Below are 23,427 nucleotides of genomic sequence, written 5' to 3'. Positions count from 1 at the left end.
AGATCAGATGAATCCCTACCTTTTTTTCTGCCATCTTGGCTCTGCCTTTCTCCAACAACTTTTGATACTTTACTTTTTTTGTTTTTAGCACATCTTTCCAGCTTTACTGGAAAGATATTTTTATTTCTTCATCTCTTTATCTTTCTAGCAATTCAGTTCTTGAACTATGGCTTTATGCCCAAAGCAAGGCTTTGTCCCCTGATGCACTTTTGGATGAACTGATCAGCCCTGCTTAGTCTAACCCTAGATAAGGTGCCTTCCTGGGCTAACCCACTCCTCCTAAGTTTAGGCACCACCCCACTCCTAGATCTTGAGATTCAGAGCATTCCTCAGGGCCTTCTCTATAATCTCAAGATGTTATGAACCTCGGAGCTCCTGGACCTGTCTTAGTCTGAGTGTTATGGCAACATGCTGGTTACTGCCCATTGCTATTTTCTGGTACTTTCAATGTCCACACCCTGCAGCTCCTCATGCTCTCTACTCTTGCTGCTCCCAGACACAAAGTCTTGTGGCTACGCATATGTGATCTCTGTTCATGCTGGGAGGCTACCTTGCACAGACACTGGCATTGCTAGTGTCCCTTTTCCTACTACCTCTGGGCTTCTAGCTGACTCGTAGAGTTCTGGAATGGAATAATAAATCATTTTACTGTAGTTCTCATTGAATTTCTTTATCATCATTCAGTCTAATACAGACTTTACCAGAGCCATATTTATGGGAACTGGGCCTCTCATTCAGGTTGCAATCTTGGCTGGAAATAAAGAAGAATAGGTTGGAAGAGGGGAAAAGCAGAAAGAAAATCCTTATTAGGAGAGTAAAGAAAGTCTAGGTGGATGGTATGAACCCTAAACTTGGATAATTGCAGGAAGAATAGAAAAGAAGGGCAATATACTAGATATTGCAGAGAAATAATCAAAATTTGGTAACTGGTTAGAAAAGCAAAAGTGTGAGTCAGTCTCAAACAACACTAAAGTTTCAAACATTAGAGACTAGAGAAATGGCAGTATAGCTGATAGAAATAACAAAGTAAGGAGGAAGATGAAGGTTAACGGGAAAGGTAATAAGCTTCATTTGAGGTAAAACTGAAACATGCAGGCAGAAATTTCTTATACGCAGGCAAAGATGTGGATCAAGTGCTCAGGACTGAAGAGAAAGCTTCTGAAAGCTCTCTCATCTAGACAGAGGTGGTAATTAAAAGTTATAGGATAAAGGAGACTATCAAGTGAAAAAGCGCAAAAAGGAAAAGGGAAACAATAAAAAGCAAACTCTTAAAACAGCCAATTTAGGGCAGTGGGAATAGGATGGGAAGCCAACAAAGCAAACATAAAAAAGTGAAGTTAGAGACATAAGAAGAAACTCAGATGAATATAGCATCTTTGAAGCCCAAGAAGAAAGGCCTCAAAGAAAGGAGTAATGATCAAATGCCCTAGAGAGGTAAGAGAAGATGAAGAATAAGGGGAAAAGCCACAGATTAGGAAGCAATTTATCACCTTTGAGAGAACAATTTCAGTACAATAGATATTAAAACCGAATTGCAAAGGGTCAAGGAGACAATGTTAAGTCAGAGAGTAGAAGCACCAGGTAGGGATAACATTTTCAAGGGATCTGACAGGGAGGCAAAAGAGAACAGCAAATGTATAGTGTTGAAAAATCAAGAGAATTTTTTTTCTGTTTTGTTTTTTTATGAGAACATTTAAGAGCTGATCATGATATTAGGTAGATAGGAAGAGCCAGTGATGTGGAAGAGACTGAAGATTCTTAAAAGAGACTAACGGCGTAAGGTCCCAGAAGAGAAATTACTCAATAGGATTAAGGGCATAAGTAAAGAGACTAGCTTTAGAGGAATGACTAGGAATTTCTCTGTGACTAAAGAATCATTAGGGAAGATAGTGAGAAGTTTTGAGAGGAGGTGAGTTGAAGGAATTTGGGGGGGAAATTTCATTATCTCCAATGAACTGACATTCTGAATCATTTATTGTAAGAAGAAAAATTCATAATACTCACTGTGTGGAAATTTTAAGAAATAAGTAGAGAAGGAGGATTCTGAGGGGTTAGCTGATATTAAACACCTAAGATTTATAGTACTTCCCACTGCAGTCCACACAATTTTTCTAATGCACTGATTATATCATTCCCCTACTCAAAAAGCTTCAGTGGCTTTGGTCTATGATTCTACCTTTTACCCTCATTTCATATTATTTACCATCACATATTCTAATATTTAAGCAAAATTGTTCCTCACTCCCCCACACCCTATCATTATTCTCTCTTATTCTGCTATCTCCTACACCTGGTGCCTTATTAATACAATCTCACTAGGCTAGAATTAACTCTGCCTACCTTCCTCCCTACCCCAATTCCAGTCTCCACTTTTAGCCTGTTCAAAATCCCAGTCTGATGCAGCGACCTCCAGAAACCTTTACCGATTCCTCTCCTTCCCACCCAACCGCACCAGTTGAAAGCAATCACTTCTTCCTCAAGGCATATTGTTTAGCTCCCTTCTTTTCATTTTTCATATTGTCATATGTTACCATATCGATATATATTTGCGTATCCCATAGCAGACTGTAAACTCTAAAAGACAGGAACTATCCTATTTCATCTTTGTATTCCCATAAAGTTTTATACAAAGGAAACATTTAATGTGTTTGGGAATTAAATTAACTTCAGATGACATGAATCTTCTGTAGAAAAGAATCATGTTTTCATTTCTCACAAATCTAAGTAAAAATATTCTGCCCACTAACACTTAACAAGAAACAAAATTCTAAAGCAACACTTTTAGTTATAAGCTTATCATTACCTGTTCCATTTCCTCTTTTTTAATTCCCAGGACACTTCCCATTAATCTTAACACTTCATGACGTTTATTCTTTGGTGTATGGAAATGTCCAACAAAGAGGTTTCTCATTAAAACCCTAAAAGACAAAAAAAAAAAATTAAATCGAGATCAACTGTTATATAAATACTAATTCCAAAACAGATGTCGCTAAATATATTATTCCAAGCACCAAATATTCTTAGCTACTCTCCCATTTTCTTATCCTAGCAAATTCAAGTGAAAACACTCAAATCCTACATCCTCCTGTAATAATAATAGTAATATCCTATCAAATAATCACCTTGCACAGCCACATTTTAAAGTGAAAAATCATCTCTAAATTAATTTTTAATGTATATGCTGGTTTTTGCCTAGTATCTCCCATAACATAAACATCTCAAATTTCCTTAAGAAAACCAAGGAACTCTAGGCCCTTCAATTATTACCTTGTTTATATTTTCACAATTATTATTGGGTAATAGTAAATACTGAATGACTCTCTCAAATACATAAATAATAACAGCTAAAATCTATGGTTCGCAAAATGCTTTCTTCATAATGACCTTGTTACACAGAGTACAAATTCTACGCAGATGAAGAATCTGACATAGAATACGTAAGTGACTTGTCAAAGGTAACATAAAAATAATAAAAATCGCTAACTTTACATAGTGGTTTTGAGGATTGCAAAGCACTTTCCATATATTATATATTACTTCCATATATTATCTCGTTGGATCCTCACACCCACTTTTCAGGGTAGGTACTATTAACATTCACATTTAATAGGTGAGGAAACTGAGATCTCCTCAGGATAAGTGACTCATCAATGATCACCTAGCCACTCAGTGTGGAAGACCAGATTCAAACCCAGATTCTCCTGTCTCTAAAGTCAGAACTCTTGCCAGTACACCAGGATTTGAATACAAATCATCTGATTCCAAGTTTGGGGTTCTTTCCACTATACCAGCCTGACTATAATGTCCCTGAACCAATGAATGTGAATGAGGTGAAATAAGAGCTCTTGATTCAAAAATGTTTTATGATCTACAAAGCACTTTCCTCACAATAATTGCATTTTAAAAAAGATAACGTGAAGGCCAAAAATATTATGAACAGAATTTTTCTATTTTGCTTTGAATTTTAAAGCAATAATAAAATTTCCCAAAAAATTTTAGGGTGAAAAAATATTGTAAAAGAGGAAATAATGAAGCATCTATGCTACTAGATTATTATATAATTAAATTACATAATATTTATATCATAAAGAAAATATAAATTAAATGAAAATGTTGAACAAATTACATGAAACAAGGTTAATACTTATCTGCATATGGCAATTTTTTAAACTTTAAAACTCATTTGTAGAATAAAAACAAATCTCAACATAATGTGAAATATGACAACAAAGAGTAAAACTCCCTTACTTGTCCACTTTTCCTTCTGTGCTATTTATTAGGTTCATCAATTTATTCTGTACATCATCTAACATTTCCTGACGAAGCTCACCTAAAGAATTAAAAATATAGTAAACAGCATATTAAAAATAATCAAATGCAAGAAGACGTATACAAATTTTACTCTGAATTTTAACATTTATTTTATATGAATGTATTTAGCTCAACTTTTCCCCTTGTATTGGGAGAACTTGGAGAGAATTCAAAATGAAATCAATAAATCTGTACAGTAGCTCCAACTTATCTTATTCATGTCAGGGTAAAAGGTATACAAAAATGTTCAATAGTACATTTTAGGTAATGTTTTTCATCCTCTTTGGAAAAGCTCAACTAAGCAAAGGAGAGAGTTTTCTCATTTATTTGCTTGCATTAGAAAGTCTGGCGAACCCATTTAAGCATGGTAGAAATATCAGTGGCAGTTTCAGAGTCATTCGGTAAATGCTAGGAAATGGAAAGGATTATTTGTTTTCCTTTATCCCATTTTCCTGGCTGGACCTTGTTCTTGGTAGGCTGTCTGGGAAGACTGTCTAACGGAACTAAGAACATGGCCCAGGATACAGCTGGTAGAACAAGGAACCCTGGTTAAAAAGGTATAAATTGAAAGCCAGGATGTTTGCTCTAATATAACTGGATTAAAACAGATTCAAGGGCTATAAACAAACTTCTGCATTAATTTTTAAAAAGAAATTCTTACTACACAAGGGAAACCTACAAAACCTTGAAGACACAGTTGGAATTATCACGGATAATTTGTAGAATTACTTTTCATAAAGCCAACTATATACCAGGACCAAAGAGACTTTTGTATTAAGAATGTTTCATATCAAATTCCTTGTTTAAACCGATAACTTTATGAATTAATAATGTGAGCTGAAAAAAACTGCTTAATCCAAGTTGAGATAGGAAGTTATCTCTTTTCAGTACAACAAAGGAGAATGAGATAAAAATGTACAGATGGTCATTCAAAATAAGAAACATCCTCATATCCCACAGAACTAAGGTGAACCACCATTCTTTCTTTATGTTTACGCTATATTTTCCTATTAATTTTCATAGAATCACCAACTGGCAGCATTTTAAGTGTCCTCAGAGGTCAACTACTCCAACCCATATCTTAACACAAATCCCCCCTACAATATTCAAGTGGCTATCAAGCCCTTTGCTTAAGGATCCTAGAGTGAAAAGGAACTCCTACCTCCTGGGGAAGTCAATGGTTTGTATAGCGCTAATTGTTGGGAAAATTTTCCCTTACAACAACTAGCCTCTCTATAACATTTGCTTTTAAAATTGTTTTAAAATGACTGTAACTATTCATTCACTTTTCATTATAAATGAGACTAAATTCTGGTTTGAAAGAAAACAAATATGGAAGCAATGATTTCAGAACAAAACTATTACATCTGTTTACAAACACACAAGCACAGACACACACATGCGCACCCACACACACCAGCCTAAGTTTGGAGAAATTCACTCCACTAGAAGGCCAACCTAGAAGAGTGTTGACTACTTTTAGCCACAGAAACTCATTAAATGCACAAAAGGGTTTCAATGTACATTGAGGGAAGAATGCTCATGTAAGCAGAATCAAGAATTCCTAAAGTAATAATATCCTATAACTGTATGACGCTTTACAATTTATAAAATAATTTGCCATATATTCTCCTTTGTGGAAACCTCTACCTTGAGGCCTGCTTTCCTGGCTGGTGAAACCCTTATCCCAGGTCATTTCACAAGAGGTCCCAGCCTTGCTCATTTCACTTCTGGCTTGATTTCTCTACTTCCTCACCAATCACCTTATTCCTATCCAGGTATCCTTTCTTCCCCTCTCCCTTTCTAACTCCTATCTTCCCTCATTAAAATATAAACTCCTAGAAGGCAGAGACTGTCTTGTTTGCTTGTCAATGTATCTCTAGCACTTAGCACAGTGCCTGGCAAATAAGCACTTAATAACAAAAGCTTTCTTCCTTTATCTGTCTTCACAATATCCCTCTGAAACAGCAGCACAACAACCCTCTGAAGCAGCAGTATGAACGACTTAGGAGTACAAATGCTCTCAGTCTATCTCAGTTACAGAATCACAGAATTTTGGAGCTAGAAATAACCCCACATGTCACTAAATCATGAAATCAATTAATCAGCAAGCATTTGCAATAAATAAAACTGCACTCAAGTTCCTGCACTGAAGAAGCCAACATTCTATAGGATTTACATTCATATTTGAGCTGAAGACAGTTAAAGAAATTAGTCCACGCTCACATAATAAGTAAGTAGCAGAGCCAGAATGTGAACCTAGCTCCTCTGCTCCAAACATAATGCTTTCTCCAGTGTACACAAGTCAACAGCATTCACTTTTCTACCCATTTCAAAGCCCAGTTCAAGTCTTTCTCCTTCAGCTGACTGCAGTGAGCTCTCCCTCCTCTAAAGTTTATGGTATGTTTCTCACCATCTACTTGACACTTCATCACAAAATGCCTACTCATGTTAGTTAATCTTTCACGTGTGTATGTGACTCTTATCTCCAAATAGATCATAAGATTGCATTGAAAATGGTCCAAATTTTGATAAAAGAACAGCAAGATTCAATTAGAAAAAAGATCAAGAATATCAAATGAAATCTTTAATACAGGTAAAGGTGAAGGGGGGGACAGGAGGAATTTTCTAGCCTCAAATGATACCACAAAGCGGTGGTCATCAAAACCACCTGTTACTGCTTAAGAAATAGCTTCATCAGCGGAACACACTAGAAAAGGGAAAATCAAAACAATGGAAATGAATAACCCAGTGCTTGATAAGCCAAATAGAAAAGAAATGCAAACAACAGGCTACAGAGGGGCTAGTCCTACAAAAATCTGCTAACCCGAGTTAAGAATTACTTAAAAACTGACAACTAACTTTAGGCCCAGTTATAGGCTGGATGGAATGCCCATCAGCTTCCCAGGAGCATTCCTCCCCTAAAGCAGTGGAGCTGGGAAGAACAACCACCAAGCCCTCAGTCAGCTACACCTCCCACTCACCCCTACAACTGGCTCAGAGCCTCAGGTCTATATACATCATGAACACTTTCTTCAAGAAAAGAATCAGTTAAGTACTGTACACGAAGAGCTTCAAATACCATCACAAAATTGATCATATTTTAACAGATTAGAAATGACTCATTAATGATATGGGAGCCATTCCTGAATCAGCTATGTAAAGTCAACCCATAGCAAAAACTCTAGGTTACAGTAAAAAATCAAAATTAGAAGCTAGAAGAATAAAAATAAGAAAAAGATGTAGTGCACAATTAATCTATTCAAAGGAGTTACTGATAATGAAAAAAAGTAATGGACAATGCTAAATTAGAAATAACCACCTTGATTACTACTAGATCATGTCTATTATTCAGTGTTTTCTCTCTCTCTAAATGAATGGCATTAAAACATCATGCTGGGAAATGACTTCTTGAAATTTACATGATTTATATCTAATAAATATTTTATCTTAATAACCCTGACTCTAAATAAAATATTATTACCATATTGTAATTGACTGAAAAAGGCATAAAATACAAGATCCCACTGTGCTCATTGTTTATTAGGAAAAGGCTTTTGATTCAGTAAAAGAAAACATGACCTCAAAGTCTCTCTTTCAACAAGTTGTTACCCATTCACACACCAAAATTATGAAATATCTGTTCAATGACCACCTCCATAAACATCAGGTGAGATGTAAAAATGGGAGATGTATCCTTCCAAAAGGTGCTTGCCATTATGATGGAAGAGAGAATCTGTGCATAGTCCAAATTGAAGAGGGCTATTGACCCTATAGGAGGTGAAATTCTCCATATGCTCATATGCTTGCAGATGTCATGCTGGTTGCATTATGCCCGGGACACTACAAAATCTCTTAAAAGAAATCTAATCTAAAAACATCTGCGTTAATCATTCATGCAATTGGACTGACAGCTTACAGAGCTTGTGCATCAACATGTATATCAGGAATAGGAAGTATAAATAGACAATAAGTTGAGCCTAGAGTTAAGCAGAAGAGAAGAGTAAGCTAAGGTGCCTCTAGGAAATTGCAAAGTTGTTAAGAAGCAACAGTTTTTAGTACAAAGGAATAACTACAAATTAATTAATAATTACAAATAATTACAAAGTATGAATGACCACATGAAAACATGTCCCAAATCATTGAGAAGTACGAATTAAAACAATTCTGAGGTTTTACCTTATAACTAGAAAATGGGCAAAAAAGACAAAAGGCAGGAACAGTCAATACTGGAGTGGCTTTAGGAAGACAGTCACACTAATACATTGATGGTGAAGGTACAGAATGATCCAACCATTATGAATATCAATTTAGAATTATGTTTTTAAAAAGTGACTAAATTTTCCCTGTCCTTTGGCCCAGATATTCCACCATTGGGCATTCATCCTAAGGATGCCAAGGACAAATATAAAAGTAGTTGCCAAAACAGCAATGGCGGCACACTTTTTGGTGGAAAAAGACAAAAACACAGTGGGTACACATTAGAAGACTGGCTAAACAACTATGGCATATGAAAAAAAATTACTGTATAATATAAGAAATTCAGAGAAATATATGTAAGAACAGAAGCAGAACAAAAAAAAATCTACAACTATGTAAATGAAAAAAATCACTTGAAAGAAGTCAAACTCTGAATAATTGAAAAATCAATGAAAATCCCACAGAACAGACAGTGAAACAAACATTCCCCCTCAAGTCAGACAGTCATGGAACCATCAGGGAAGAATATTATATACTGTCGGATATGGTCACTGTGTCCATGATTTTTTTGTTACAAGGGAGAGCCCAGTCTAGATGAGCTGAAATAATTGTGAGGTAAAGACAGAAAGCCTAACAAAAACACTGTAAAAATCCAAATGATAAAGTTCAGAATTTAAGTAAAATTAAAATTTTAACACAGTAAAAATATCTGGAACTCTTCCTAACCTAACACCAAAATAATGGTACTTAAAGCATCAATTTTATATATATATATATGGAACAATTAATGGCAACAAAATCCTAGTGACACAGTATTTTTTTTCATGCATATATCCTTATTCATTCTTCCCTAATTCTTTTTTTTTCTTTTTTTCTTTTTTTATTTTTAGTTTACCACACATGGTTCTACATAATTTTGAGTTCCAGATTTTATTCTTCCCTAATTCTAATGCAGTTGTTTGCAGTATTATATTTTACCTATATGCAAAAAGATGTTTCAAGGTCAAGCAATAGTTAGAATATATTCTGAATATGAGTCTGGAAAACACTCAGAATCTGAGGAATGAGGGTCAGAAGGGTAATGGTAATAATCAGGAAAAGTTTGAGAGAGCCAAATACCCACTTCAAAAATCCTTAAATAAAACCACTTCTCAACCACATCTTCCTCTCAATTTCTCATCAATTTTATTTCTGGAGAAAAATTCATAATTCATTCAAACCACAGCTCAAATTTGGAACATTTATATAAAGGCAGGCAAAATGTGGCTTTGTAAGCCAAATGTAACATCTCTATGAGGTAATGTAACATACCAAAATGGTTCTTCCATTTTTTTTAAATTGAAGTCCAGGTTTCTTTGTTTATAAAATATTTGGTCACACAATGGCAAAGTTACATTAAAACAACATGGAATGATTTTACATTTTTCAGAGAGGGAAAAGCTCATTGGAGTTTCACTATTAACACTGACTATCTTTGGAATCTATCTTGTTGGAATGCTGTATAAAAGAAAGAATGTTCTATAAAGAATACTTTTAAATTTAAGTAACACCCATCAGAAAAAGGTTCAAGTCAAGATTGCTTTTTTTAGTACTTTCTCAAAGCTAATTTCTGATACAATAACTTCAGAAAAGGAAAAAAATTTTTTTAATTAAAGATTAAGAGATGAAAAAGCTTTACATTTTCATGAATATTTAAGTGTTCATATTATTGGAGGCAATGTACAGAAGGTAAGTGATTTTGTCCATAAACTTTCAGAAAAAGCTGAATGTTAAGTGCAAAAATCATTCAAAAGATTCCATTTACTAAAATTAAATTTATGGATAAAATGTTTTAATAATTTTTCCAGGTATATACTAAGAGCTTAATGAAAGTCTGCTGAATGGATATTCAAATGAATGAATAAAATAAACGGTATAAACAAAAGCATAAAGAGTATGCTTAACCAAAGTTTAAAAATATAAATTCAAAATTCATTCAATAAATATTTATCAAACACCTACTATGTACAAACTGCTGTGCTAAACAGTCTGCCTTCCTGTATCTTATGTAGTATAACAGGTATAAAACATCAAGTTATTCATTATGTGATTACACACATGTATCTGAGTTAAAAAAAAATAAAGTGCTGTGAGTGATCTGTGAAAGAACACTACTGTCAACAAGGAGGATCATAAAAGACTCCCTAACAGGGGAATCTGAGTGGGGCTTTAAAGAATGGGTGGAGCTGAGCATGGTGGTGCACACCTATAATCCTTGCTTCCAGAGAGATTGAGTCTGGTGGATCTCTTGAACCCAGGACTTCTGAGCTGCACTGGTCTAAGCCAAATGAATGTCTATACCAAATACAACATTAATATGGCATGGAGAAGCTCTCCAAGGACAAGAGCCATTCTCCAATAGATAAGTGGTCAAAAGATGTAAACAGGCATTTCTCAAGGGAAGAAATCCAAGCTATCAACAACATATAAATATGCTCTAAATTATTAATAAAAAGATAAATAAAAACTAAAACAACTCTGAGGTTCAATTTCACATTTAGATTGGCAAAGATAACAAAAGAAGAAAATGACAATTTTTGCAGTGGATGCAAGAGGAAACAGAATACTACTACGCTGTTGGGAAAACTGTGAATTGTTTCAACCATTATAGAAAGCATTTGTAATTATACCCCAAAATTCTTCTAACTGTGCTAAACTTTGACCCAGCAACACAAATGCCAAATGCATACTTTAAAGAAAGAGGAAAAAGAGGGCAGAGCCAAGATGGCAGCTTAAAAACAGGGACTTGCTTGAGCTCTCCCCCAAACACCTGTAAAAAATGACTCCAAACAAATTCTAGAGTTACAGAACCCACAAAATAACAGAGGGAAATAAGTCAGCTCAAGATGGCCTGGATGGTCACTGGGAAGGGTCTATTGCACCGTGCTGGGGGCAGAGTGCAGCCCAGCATGGGCTGTGCCAGAAGAGACCACGAACCAGGCCAGAGGAGAGGAGAGCAGAGCAGGCAGAGCAGGCCTCAGGACACTGAATCACTAAGCTGTGGCAGTTTCCAGACTTCTCAACCCACAAACACCAAAGACAACTTAGAAGGTCAGTGGGAAAACCGCTGGACCTTGGTGAAAGAAATACAAGGTCCAGCCCCAGCCCTGGGGCGGCGAAGGTGGTTGCGGTGGTGGTGACAGCAGCAGCAGCAGCAGTGGGGACTGCTCCTGCCCCTCCAGGCCCACAGATGGTGGGGGAAATCAGGTGGCTGATCAAAGCAGGAGTGCAGGGATCTCTTTGCTGGCACTAAGGCAGTGTTCTCTCACTTTGCCCTGCTTGGATCTGGGTCACAGTCCTGGGTGGTGGGCCTTGGGGGAGGAGGAGCACCAGTGTGGCAAAGCTTGTGGTGACTGTGGAGAAGGAGTTCTCCTGGTAGTTACATGGCAGAAAGGAGTGCTTGCACTCACAGACCAGAGCACAGGCCAGGGGAGTAGTATCATACCACCTCAGAACAGAAGTAGCTCTGAAAACAGCAGCACAAAACCCTTGAAGCTTGGGACAAAGCACTCTCCACTCTCAAAGCAGTCATACCCTGACAAAGAGCTCAAAAGTCAAGTAACTGACTGGGAAAACGAGCAGGCAGAGTAAAAGGACTCAGACTATAGAATCTTTCTTTGGTGACAAAGAAGATCAAAACATATGGCCAAAAGTCAATAAAGTCAAAGAGCCCACATCAAAAGCCTCCAAGAAAAATATGAATTGGCCTCAGGCCGTGGAAGAGCTCAAAAAAGATTTGGAAAAGCAAGTAAGAGAAGTATAGGAAAAATTGGGAAAAGAAATGAGAGTGAGCCAAGAAAATCATGAAAACAATTCAATGACTTGCTAAAGGAGACCCCAAAAAAATACTGAAGAAAATAACACATTAAAAAATAGACTAACCCATATGGCAAAAGAGCTCCAAAAAGCCAATGAGAAGAATGCCTTAAAAGGCAGAATTAGCCAAATGGAAAAGGAGGTCCAAAAGACCACTGAAGAAAACACTTCCTTAAAAATTAGAATGGATCAAAGTGGAAGCTACCAACTTTATGAGAAATCAAGAAATCATAAAACAGAACCAAAAGAATGAAAAAAATGGAAGACAATGTGAAATATTTCATTGGAAAAACCACTAATCTGGAAAATAGGTCCAGGAGAGATCATTCAAAAATTACTGGACTACTTGAAAGCCATGATCAAAAAAACAGCCTAGACATCATCTTTCAAAAAATTATCAAGGAAAATTTCCCTGATATTCTAGAACCAGAGGGTAAAATAGAAATTGAAAGAATCCACCAATCACCTCTTGAAAAAAGATCCCCAAAAGAAAACTCCTACGAATATTGTAGCCAAATTCCAGAATTCCCAGGTCAAGAAGAAAATATTGCAAGCAGCCAAAGAGAAACAATTTGAGTATTGTGGAAACACAATCAGAATAACACAAGATCTAGCAGCTTCTATAATAAGGGATTGAAGGGCTTGGAATATTATATTCTGGAGGTCAAAGAAGCTAGGATTAAAACCAAGAATCACCTACCCAGCAAAACTGAGTATAATGCTCCAAGGCAAAATATGGATTTTCAATAAAATAGAGGACATTCAAACAGTGTTCATGAAAAGACCAGAGCTGAATAGAAAATTTGACTTTCCAATACAACAATCAAGAGAAACATGAAAAGGTAAACAGGAAAGAGAAATCACAAGGGACTTACTAAAGCTGAACTGCTTTGTTTACATTCTTACACGGAAAGATGATATTTCTAACTCATGAGACGTTTCTCAGTATTAGGGTAGCTGAAAGGAATATACACACACACACACACACACACACACACACACACAGGGCACAGGGTGAGTTGAATATGAAGGGATGATATCTAAAAAAATAAAACTAAGAGGTGAGAGGGAATATATTGGGAGGAGAAAGGGAGAGATACAATGGGGTAAATTATCTCACACAAAAGTGGCAAGAAAAAGCTGTTGTAATAGAAGGGAAGAGGGGGTAGGTGAAAGGGAATAAGTGAATCTTGCTCTCATAAGATCTGGCTTAAGGAGAGAATAACATACACACTCAATTGGGGTGTGTACCCTACAGGAAAGTAGGGGGGAAGGGGATAAGGGGGGCATGATAGAAGGGAGGGCAGACTGGGGGAGGAGGTAGTCAAAAGCAAACACTTTTGAAAAGGTACAGGGTCAAAGAAGAAAACTGAATAAAGGGGAACAGGACAGGATGGAGGGAAATATAATTAGTCTTACATAACATGACTTTTATGTATAACCTATACTGAATTGCTTGCCTTCTCAAGGAGGATGGGCGGGGAGAGAAGAAGGGAGAGAATTTGGAATTCAAAGTTCTAAAAACAAATGTTAAAAAAAATTGTTTTTACACACAACCAGGAAATAAGATATACAGGCAATGGGGTATAGAAATCTATCTTGCCCTACAAGAAAGTAAGGGGAAAGGACATAAAAGGAGGGAGAGTGGAGTGAGAGAAGGGAGGGCAGACTGGGGAAAGGGCTAGGCAGAATACATGCCATCCTGGGGTGGAGTGGGAGGTAGAGATGGGGAGAAAATTTGTAACTCAAAATCTTGTGGAAATCAATGTTGAAAACTAAAAGTAAACTTGAAAAAACAGGGAAAAAAGAGGAAAAGTACCCATATATACAAAAATATACATAGCAGCACCTTTTGTTGTAACGAAGAACTAGAAGGATGAGAAAGAGGGGCAGCACAGTACAATGGATAAAGAAGCAGCCTTGAAGTCAGAAAGATTTGGGGTTCAAGTCCTGCATATTACATATAATGGTTACATAACCCTGAGGAATCAGTTAACTTCTCAGTGCTTCAGCCAGCTTTGTAAGACTATAAGTTGGTAAAAGGGCATCAACCTGCATTGGCAGAGGTACAGAATGAAGTATACATTTTCAGATGTGGCTAAAGCATGAATTTATTTGGCTTAATTTAGCTTAACTATACTTGTTACAAGGGAATGATTTTGGATTTTGTTTTGGTGTGAAGGAGAAGAATGTAGGGAAAAAGGAGCTAGTGTTAGAAATGTTTAAAAAATAAAAAGAGGGAGCCATCCATAAAACATTTAAAGGAAGTGAACAAGAGAGACAAGGCAGAAAGAGGTGCAGAGGACAACATAGATAAGTAAGATAGCTTTGAAATTGGTGGGTCAAATTGCGTATTTTTAAAAAATATAAACTGTAGGCAATATTTACAATTTCATATACAATGCTCTTTTCTGTTCTTTGCATAAGAAAATGTTCTTACTTATCAGTGTTTGTCTAGTTCAGAGTTGAAATCATAAAATTAATAGTTAACAGAGAGAAGGTTAAAGATAGAATTTCATGGAATACCTACAATAAGGTGTCAGGAAAGAGGTTAAGGAAGGAATGAAGGAAACAAATAAGAAAAAGAGGCAGAAGTACCAGAAGTCTGTAGTGTCTCTGAAATCCAGCAAAGATGAAGAATCCAGAAGTGGTACAATACTGGCCAGAGTTGTTGAGTTACAGATTTGACAATTCAGTTCTTGTGACCTTTGAGAGAGCAGTTTTCATTAAAGTGGTGAGGATAAAAGCCAAACTACAAGAGGCCGGGTAAAAAGCAGATAATTAGGAAGTATAAGCATTAGAGATAAATCTGTTCAACTTTATCAATAACAGAAAGAAAATCGATATAGGACAGAGATCAAGGGAAAAGGCATTTTCTAGGTTTGAAGACACTGAGCATGTTTGCATGCAAAAAGAAAAACGCTAGTAGAGAGGGAAAAAATTATGATTAGTAGATATATGAGAGAAAAAAGATGACTATAGAACAAAACCATGGAGGAAGGGGAAAAGAATGAAATCAAGGGTACATGTAGAAGAATTAGCCTAGGTGAGCAGAAGGGCTATCTCACATAGTGCTTAAAAAGTCTTTTTAAAATTCTACTTAACAGTATTGAATTATGTGCATTTCTATATAATTATCGGAAATCCAAAATATGCTGTTAGTACATCGGTACTTTCCTTGTTTAAGCAGATAAAAAGAACCTGTGCTTTCCTAGCAGCCTTCTGGGTTCCGGCAGCCCCCTGGGTGCCGGCTGTGGGGGAGGAATCTTACGCCCCCACCGAAGCTGCTAGCTGGGTTGTTAAAACAGAAACTTATTTTAAAAAATTATTTCATTTGTCTAGGTAATTTAAAATATTTTTAGTTGACTACTAAATAATTTATTTGCATTAAACTTCAGAAATTTCCTGTCTTTCAATAAGTTGGGGTAGGGGTGGGAGCAAAACAGGAGTCCAGAATAAATGTTAAAAATTTGAGTCCAGAATAAGTGTTAAAAATTAATTTTGTTTGTAGTCTTCTAATTTTTTATATTAATGGATAACTTTAGAACACAGATTGTTGTTCCTGTACTTACAGACGTTTTCCCTTTCCAGAGGAAATATTTCTTTTCCTTCAGGAATGGTAGTTAAATTCGTTTGCTTCTTATAAATCATATTCCTAGAGAATACCCTGTCATTAGTTAAAACATATGGTGTAGTCGGCAGGATCTGGCTTTAACAAGAGAGCATGGCGTTTTGGGGTGCTGGGTTGGTTGAATGTTTCCCTGTTTTTGGACTGCTCTTTGTACTTGAGGTGGCTATGGTTCTGTGGAGCCTCAGGAGCAAGGAAAACAGGCGGGTACTTTGGAGCCTTAGGAGCAAGGAAGACCTGAAGGAAAACAGGCGAGTGGAAGTGCTGGGCGAGGTTTCCCAGGGGCCTAAAGCAGGAGATAATCCCTTCCTCCCAGGGTTTAAGCTGATAAGCCTGGCCCCGGAGGACTGCGCTGAAAGGGCCGATGTCCTGAGATTATATTGTACATGGAGTTTTGAAACAGGAGCAAAAGGGTCTTGCTCCATTGACAGAATAAAGTTGGGAGCTAAGGTATGGGTAAAACGGAAGCCAGATGAAGTCATACTCTGAGGGAAGGTGGCCTCATGTGATTAACAGAGGAAAGCTTGTACATCTGGGGAAAGGCTGGGAGGACAATCCTAGTCTCCATCTAGGGTGGGATCCTCTTGGCTTCCTCAGCCAAGTGTTCCTCAGTGTTCCTTTTGAAAAGAAACATTTCCCACCTGAGTTTGGCTTCTGATATTGAATATTTGCATAACTGAAATCTCAACCAAACTGGAGATGATTTTGTTTGAAGGATAATAGCCCATACTTGCCTACTCTTTTTGTTCTTTGTTTTGGTTAATTTTGTTGCTAGTTCTGTCTCCTTTAGGCTTAAGTACCCTGCACTTTCCAGTGACTGCCTAAACATGTAGCGTTCTTGGAATTCCTGCCAGCTCACTGAAAGAACTGACCTCTGGAATGGGACTTTTTGGGGCAGGCACAGCTCTACGTCCAATTTCAGCATGAAGAAGCTATGGAAAATGAGACCTTCACCCCTTACCCCAAGATTTTGAGCCCCAATTGTAGTTACCAACATCTGGGCTCGGCCTGAGAGTAAGGGCTGGCCCAGAGTCACGCTTGCTTGCCGCTGCTTCCCACACCAACTGGAAAAGGAAAGAGAGGGCTTCAAGCTGTCCTCTCCCCTCTTATAGAGTTTTTGACATCATCAAGCGCTGCCTGAATGACCAGGGCCGATTGGTTCTTGACTTGGCCCCTCCCCCTAGGGTAGACCAGGTTCTGGAGCTAACACCTCCCCTCAGTCAGCCCCATGAATCATCACACAGGAAATTGATTCCTGGTATGGTCGCTGGACTTCCTGCCCCGGGAGAGCAAGCCACAGTGTCCAGAGGCTCAATGAGGTAAGCTGAGTCACTCAAAGAAAACAAAGGCCATTCCGGTTACAGTTTCAAATGAGTAAAATTATATCTATAAAATAGGAAACTAATCAACATACTTGCATATTATAAACTAGGCTAAAAAAACAAAACTAACACCCAAGTTTTAGCAACGCTATTAGAATCCAGACTTTTATCCAAATGACAATAATCTGTTAACCATTTATGGTAATTCAAAAACTGCATCTGGCACTTTTTATATTTTTCCACTTAAATACCACTTTTGCTAAAGATAACTATAAAGAAATTCTTCAAAAGGTTTAGCCAACAAAGCTGTGTCTGGGAATGTATTTGGAAGATTTTCAACAGAATGTTACAAGTTTTTTGTGTAAATAATTGCCCAGAAAACTCAATGTCTTATGTAGAAAATTCTATCAATCAATATCATGAAAGTAGTTCTATGAATGTTAGAAGCTTCCTTTACATATGGTACTGTAAACCTTTGTTTTAATACTTCATAATGCAGAAAAAAGTCTGAGTCCTATCTCATATATTTTTTAAATTTTCTCTTAAAAGAAAAACTCTTAAGGTACCTTTTCATTCTCATTTTTAGAAAATATGGGGTAAGGCATAGAGACTAAATCTTCTTGAAAAGGAAAAAAAAATCAGAGTAGTGAGAAGACCTTCAACAAATCTCAGGTGGTGAAGACTAAATTAGTATAAAAATATCCTTTTTTCTTCAGTCTACAGTTACAATATCCATTTAAAGTCTAGCATAAATTCACTATTCTTTTGAGTACTTGCTCCCTCCTTTCTCAATGACCACAATGCCTGCCTCATAGTCCCTTCACTTCAACTCCTGCCTTTATACTAAAGACTTCAACATGGACACTGGTGTTCCCACAAACACTCATTTCCCATTTTCATAATCCACTCAAATCCCATGCTACTTCTCCCAGTACATCTCACACCCTTGATACCGTTACCCCCAAGTATTCCATGCTTCCATGATAAAAAAAATACTCTGAAACTCCCTTATTCAATTATATTATTCCATCTCTTCCTATACATTACTCCTACAAAACCTAGTCTTCAGCCTCCCTGTCATTTCTAATCCCTCTACTCCTTAGGACTGATTTTTTTTTCCTTTCTAAAAACTACTATTGGATTATATGGAATGGCTCTCTGAGAGGGGAAGGGCAAATGGAAAGGAGAGGGAGGAGTATACTAGGAATAGCTATGATGATGTAAAAAAAAAAGGATATCAATAAAAACTTATTTTAAAAAAAATAAAGGTCTTCACAACCTGGCTCCATCCTAGCTTCTTAATCTCATTAACACTTTATCCTCCTATACACATATTTTTCCCAAAGCCATAATAGCCTTTTTGCCATTTCTCACATGTGATACCCCACTGTCTCAGTGCCTTTGCCTTGGCTCTTTGGCATATCTAGAAGGTTCTCTTTTACCTTTTAGAATCTCTCTACATAAGGCCTTTCTGGATGCTCCCAGGCTGCTAGAGCCTTCCAGGCTAAGGTTATCCATCTGCTTTATATGTTTTGTATACACCTATGCATATAATACCAACCAACCCTCCCCTCTATTACAATGTAAGTTTCAATAGGGCAAAGACTATTCCCCTCTCAGCTGTGCTTCTTACTTTCTGGACTTCAATACCTCACACCTGAGCTTTAGTCTCACCTTGAAATCTCCCTCAACACCTGTGGCCTCCTCGGCCTGTCATCCACCCTGGATCCTCCCAGCAAAACATCCCTTTTGCCATGCCAGACCCCTTCTCCAACTGTTGAGTTTTCTTCCTGGGGTCTCCATTTTGTGGAAGGGCCCAGGCCTGCCAATTTTCATTTTGTTTCCAGCTGTGATTCTGCCTTGTCCCCAACATTTCAACTCCTTTTTGTGTGTTGTCTCCCTCCATTAGAATGTAAACCCTTTGATGGCAGGGGATTGCCTTCCTTTTTACTTGTATTTGTATCCCCAGCACCTGCTACAGTGCCAGGCAAAAAGTAAGTGCCTAACAAATGCTAGCTGCCTGCTTGTCTTTCATTTTTGTCTCTGAATGCCTTGCACCAAGTACAATGACTGGCAACTAGCAGGGGCTTAATAAAAGACCACTGATTGACTGCTAGCAAAACAAGAGCTTTCACATTATTTTCCATCTTCTATTTCTATTTTTAACTAAGCACCTATCTATCTAATATAGCATTTCTTTTACTTAAAAAGTTTTGAGGACGGTTATAAAGAACAAGGGCATAAGATAAAAAAAAAAATTCGATTTAGTGTGCAAAATTACATGACAACTTATTAGCATAAATATCCATTTAAATTCAAATACGGATTCCACTGCAACATGTTTTCCCCTAAGATTAATATATTAGTGAAAATGTGAATGCTAACCAAAACAAGGCTGTCTGGAGTACCAATATTCTTTCCATTTGAGAGAAAACACATGAAATACCTTTTGAGGAGTGATGATAATACTTATACAGCACTTTAAATTTTACTAAAAGCTGTAGATAGATTATCCAACTGACGCTCACAACTGTAAGGCATTATTATCTCTCATCTCACAGATGAGGAAACATACTCAGAGAGATTAAGTAACTTACCCATGGTTACCCAGCTAGTGTCAGAAACAAAATTCAAACCCAGGCCCTTGAGGACCTGGAAACACATTTTCTAGGTAAAATGTTGCAAAAGTTATTCCCAAAGGATGGAAATAATTATATTACAGATCAGTATTTATCTTTCTGTTTATACAGTTTAAAATGCAAGACTTGTCAATACATGTTCCTTTTCATTATTTTCTCATGCTGTATGCTTCAGTGATAAAAGTTCCTCCACTGGATGTTAGTCAGATAAATCTCTTTATATTTATGGTTTTCCTGCCTCAAGTCTCTCCCTACTCCATGACAACCTACACACTGCTGCCAAGATTTTCCTCAAATCAAAATCTGACCGTTACTCTTCAATTCAACCAATTCAAGTAACTTCCTATTGCCTCTAGGATAAACTATAAACTCCTCTTTTTAGCTTTTAAAGTCCTACACATCCCAGTCCTAAACTATTTTTCTAGCCTGATTGGACACTCCTCCTACTCCTCCCACATTTTGCTATCAATCTAAATTAGCCTTCTATTACTCGAACACTACACTCTACAGCCCACTTCCCATATCCACTTACCCAAATACCTCACAAAGAACCTTCTTCCTCTAAGATACATCTGAGGTACCATACACTACATAAAACCTTTCCTGATACCCCAAAAGCTAGTGCCCTTACTTCAGAGGTGATGATGGAACCAGCTCAAACCAGCTTGTTAGAGCCAATTGTTAAATTTTCAGTGCAGGGATAAATGAATAAATGAATAAACATGTATTAAACACCTATTATGTGCCAGGCTCTGTGCTAAACACTGAAAAGAGAAATAAGGAGGACAGTTCTTGTCCTTAAGGAGCTTTACAATCTAATGGGGGAATGTATTTATACCAAAGAAACTGAACAAATGTTGCAAATCAAGCTTGACTATTTGTTGACTATTTAGATCAGAGGTTCCCAAACTTATTTGGCCTACCCCCTCTTTTCAAAAAAAAAAAAATACTCAGCACCCCCTGGAAATATACCTTCTTTAACCCTTTAGTGTTTTTTTAAGTTTGTGTCATTTCAAAAAATATATAATTTTTTTTAAATGACACATCTTAAATTTAGTAATTCATTGTAAATTTGTGGGCTTTTTTCCTGCATTGAAATTTTGATGAAGCAAAACTGCGTCATGTAACCGCATAATATCATATTGTAAACAGGTCATTACATGAACATATTCCTGTCAATGCATGCTGGACTTTCCAACAATGTGCAACATACTCACCTGTCAACACTTTCTTGTTAAGACCTATCAGCCGACTTGACCACTGATTAGTATAAACATTTTGTATGTTTATTTGGAAAATAATGTAATCACTACAACTTAAACTCTGTTATACAATAGATGAAACATGTACGAATGGCTTTTCAAAATTTTCTTATCTTTTCTTCTTTTCTTATGCTTCTACCACCCCCTTATTTTTATTCAACATCCCCCAAAGGCACTCAAGACTACTACTGCCCCCCTGGATTATTCCCAAAAGGGGTGGTATCACCCATTTTGGGAGCCTCTGACTAGATTTTTGAAAATTATGAAGAAAAATGTTAATAATGCTGATGAAATTTACAAGTGCCCATTGTCTCTCCCATGGTATCTGTATTCCTAAATCCTTCTAACATAGTGACTGGCACATTGTAGGGACTTAATAAATATGTGATTATTGACTGATTGATGATACTATTTTTTTTTCTACTGCACCAGACTTTTCTAGACATTCAACTATAAATCTATTAGGACCTTCAAAAATGGAAGAGACTGCCTTGTTAAAAGTGCACCATTGCTGAAAGCATTTAAACATTCTGTAAGACATTTTGTAAAGGATACTGCTGCATTGGACAGAAGTCATACTAGATGACTGCTATGGTCTTATCTACATGAGATTTACTGTATGACTAAATGCTAAAGTAATTAAACAACTTAAAATTTTAATACTGTTACTACACATTAAACAGGTCTTATTGGTTGGTTAGGCTATCCTGTTTCCAATTGAATTTAGCTTTTCCTAGGCCGAGTATACAACAAAAAATTATCTCATCTCTACAGAGATGAGATAATTAAAAACTCTGAATAAAACACAACTTTTTTTTAAAGTATTTCCTTATATTGTTTAAATGTTGAAGCTTTATATTAACTAATCATTCTAATCCTCAATCTACGGATGCTTATAAAGAAAAACAATCTATTAACTTTTCCTCTACAGTTTAATGCACTATGTACTCTCCTAGAGCAAAAGTCATTTGTCTTTTTCAAAGTTGTTTCTCCTGGCAAATTTCTTTACTGTCTGGCCAAGTTTTGTGTTAAAAATAAAGTACAGTATTACAACATCCATCAACATTTAAAGTGCTTAATGATCTATGAAAGCAAAACTACAATGATCTTTCTGAATCAAGTAAGTTAAGAAATTATTTATAATATCAAAAAGGCATATAGCTTCTTAAGAATTTAAATCTTAACATTTATGAATGTATATAAAAAGACAAATTAAATCAACCAGATGAATGAGATGACACCTTTTAAGAAGGGTTGTAAAACTGGCAAAAACATACTTAAAACTTTAAGAGAAGAAATGTCTTTTTACACCACTTTCCTATCTGTACAACATGGCTGCTTGCCTTTGCCTCAAATACCATAGTTGTTTAAGAATAACAGAACTTTTGTGTGTTTTTGGTTAATTCTATAAAATGACTCCAAAGTTATTGAACACAAGATGAAAATTACTTTGAATTTCATATGCATCAGTGAAGTAGATGATACAATATGACAATAACATACACAGACAACAAACATGTAACAAAATCTGTGGATAAGATTTTAAAATGGCATCGTTACTGAAGGGGTAATATTTTTGGAGAAGCAAGTAGTTCAGGAACTTCGATAATACCTGTCATCTATGATCAAACAGAAGAGTTTCTGACTCCGCAAAGTTCCCGCTGCTAGGAATTATGAAATTCAGATCAATGTCTTCAATTGTGAGCTTGGTTAGATTTTATAGACTTAGTACATGAGGTGATAATCCTTTGTAAGTTGAGAATGTTTCTTGGCTCTATTTGTCTAGTCTGTTTCTAGGATGTAGATTTCTTTAGTAACTAGGGTAGATTGGAACTCCCAATGTTTTCCAGTTGTCTTATGGACCAAACTGTATAAAGGCTAGACCTGTTAGGATCTGTTAACTTTCTTTTCTCTCCCTCCTACTCTTCTATTGAAAAAAAAGAAAAAAGAAAACCCTTGTAACAAATACGTATAGTCAAGCAAAACAAATCCCTGCATTGGCCATGTCCAAAACACAGGTTCATTCCAAAGGACGGACGACAGAGCATGCCACCTACTTCCTCGGAAAGAGGTGATGGACTCCGGATTTTTTTTCCAACCATATACTCCTAAAGAGGTGTAATCATTTTCCTATATCCACCAATGAGCCCAGGAACTGCTCTCTATGTGAATAAGAATATTATGGATCAGTGACTCAAAACCAAGAAATT

At 36.6% G+C, this 23,427-nt stretch overlaps 1 protein-coding gene across 1 annotated transcript in view; it reads right to left on the bottom strand.

Moving 5' to 3' along the window:
* The window catches only part of TRIP11 (thyroid hormone receptor interactor 11), a 103,667-nt gene that overhangs the window by 13,174 nt on the left and 67,066 nt on the right, over positions 1 to 23,427 (bottom strand). Inside the window, exons 17-18 of the mRNA XM_036734419.1 lie at positions 4,249 to 4,330; positions 2,804 to 2,918 (exon numbers count right to left, since the gene is read on the bottom strand). Of these exons, the coding sequence (XP_036590314.1) occupies positions 2,804 to 2,918; positions 4,249 to 4,330 (197 nt within the window). The remainder of the gene's footprint in view (positions 1 to 2,803; positions 2,919 to 4,248; positions 4,331 to 23,427) is intronic.

The sequence above is a fragment of the Trichosurus vulpecula genome, chromosome 8, assembly GCF_011100635.1.
Source record: "Trichosurus vulpecula isolate mTriVul1 chromosome 8, mTriVul1.pri, whole genome shotgun sequence".
In the NCBI taxonomy this organism is placed as follows: Eukaryota; Metazoa; Chordata; class Mammalia; order Diprotodontia; family Phalangeridae; genus Trichosurus; species Trichosurus vulpecula.
Note: the sequence above shows the minus strand (reverse complement) of the source record. Positions and strands in the feature narration are given on the sequence as shown.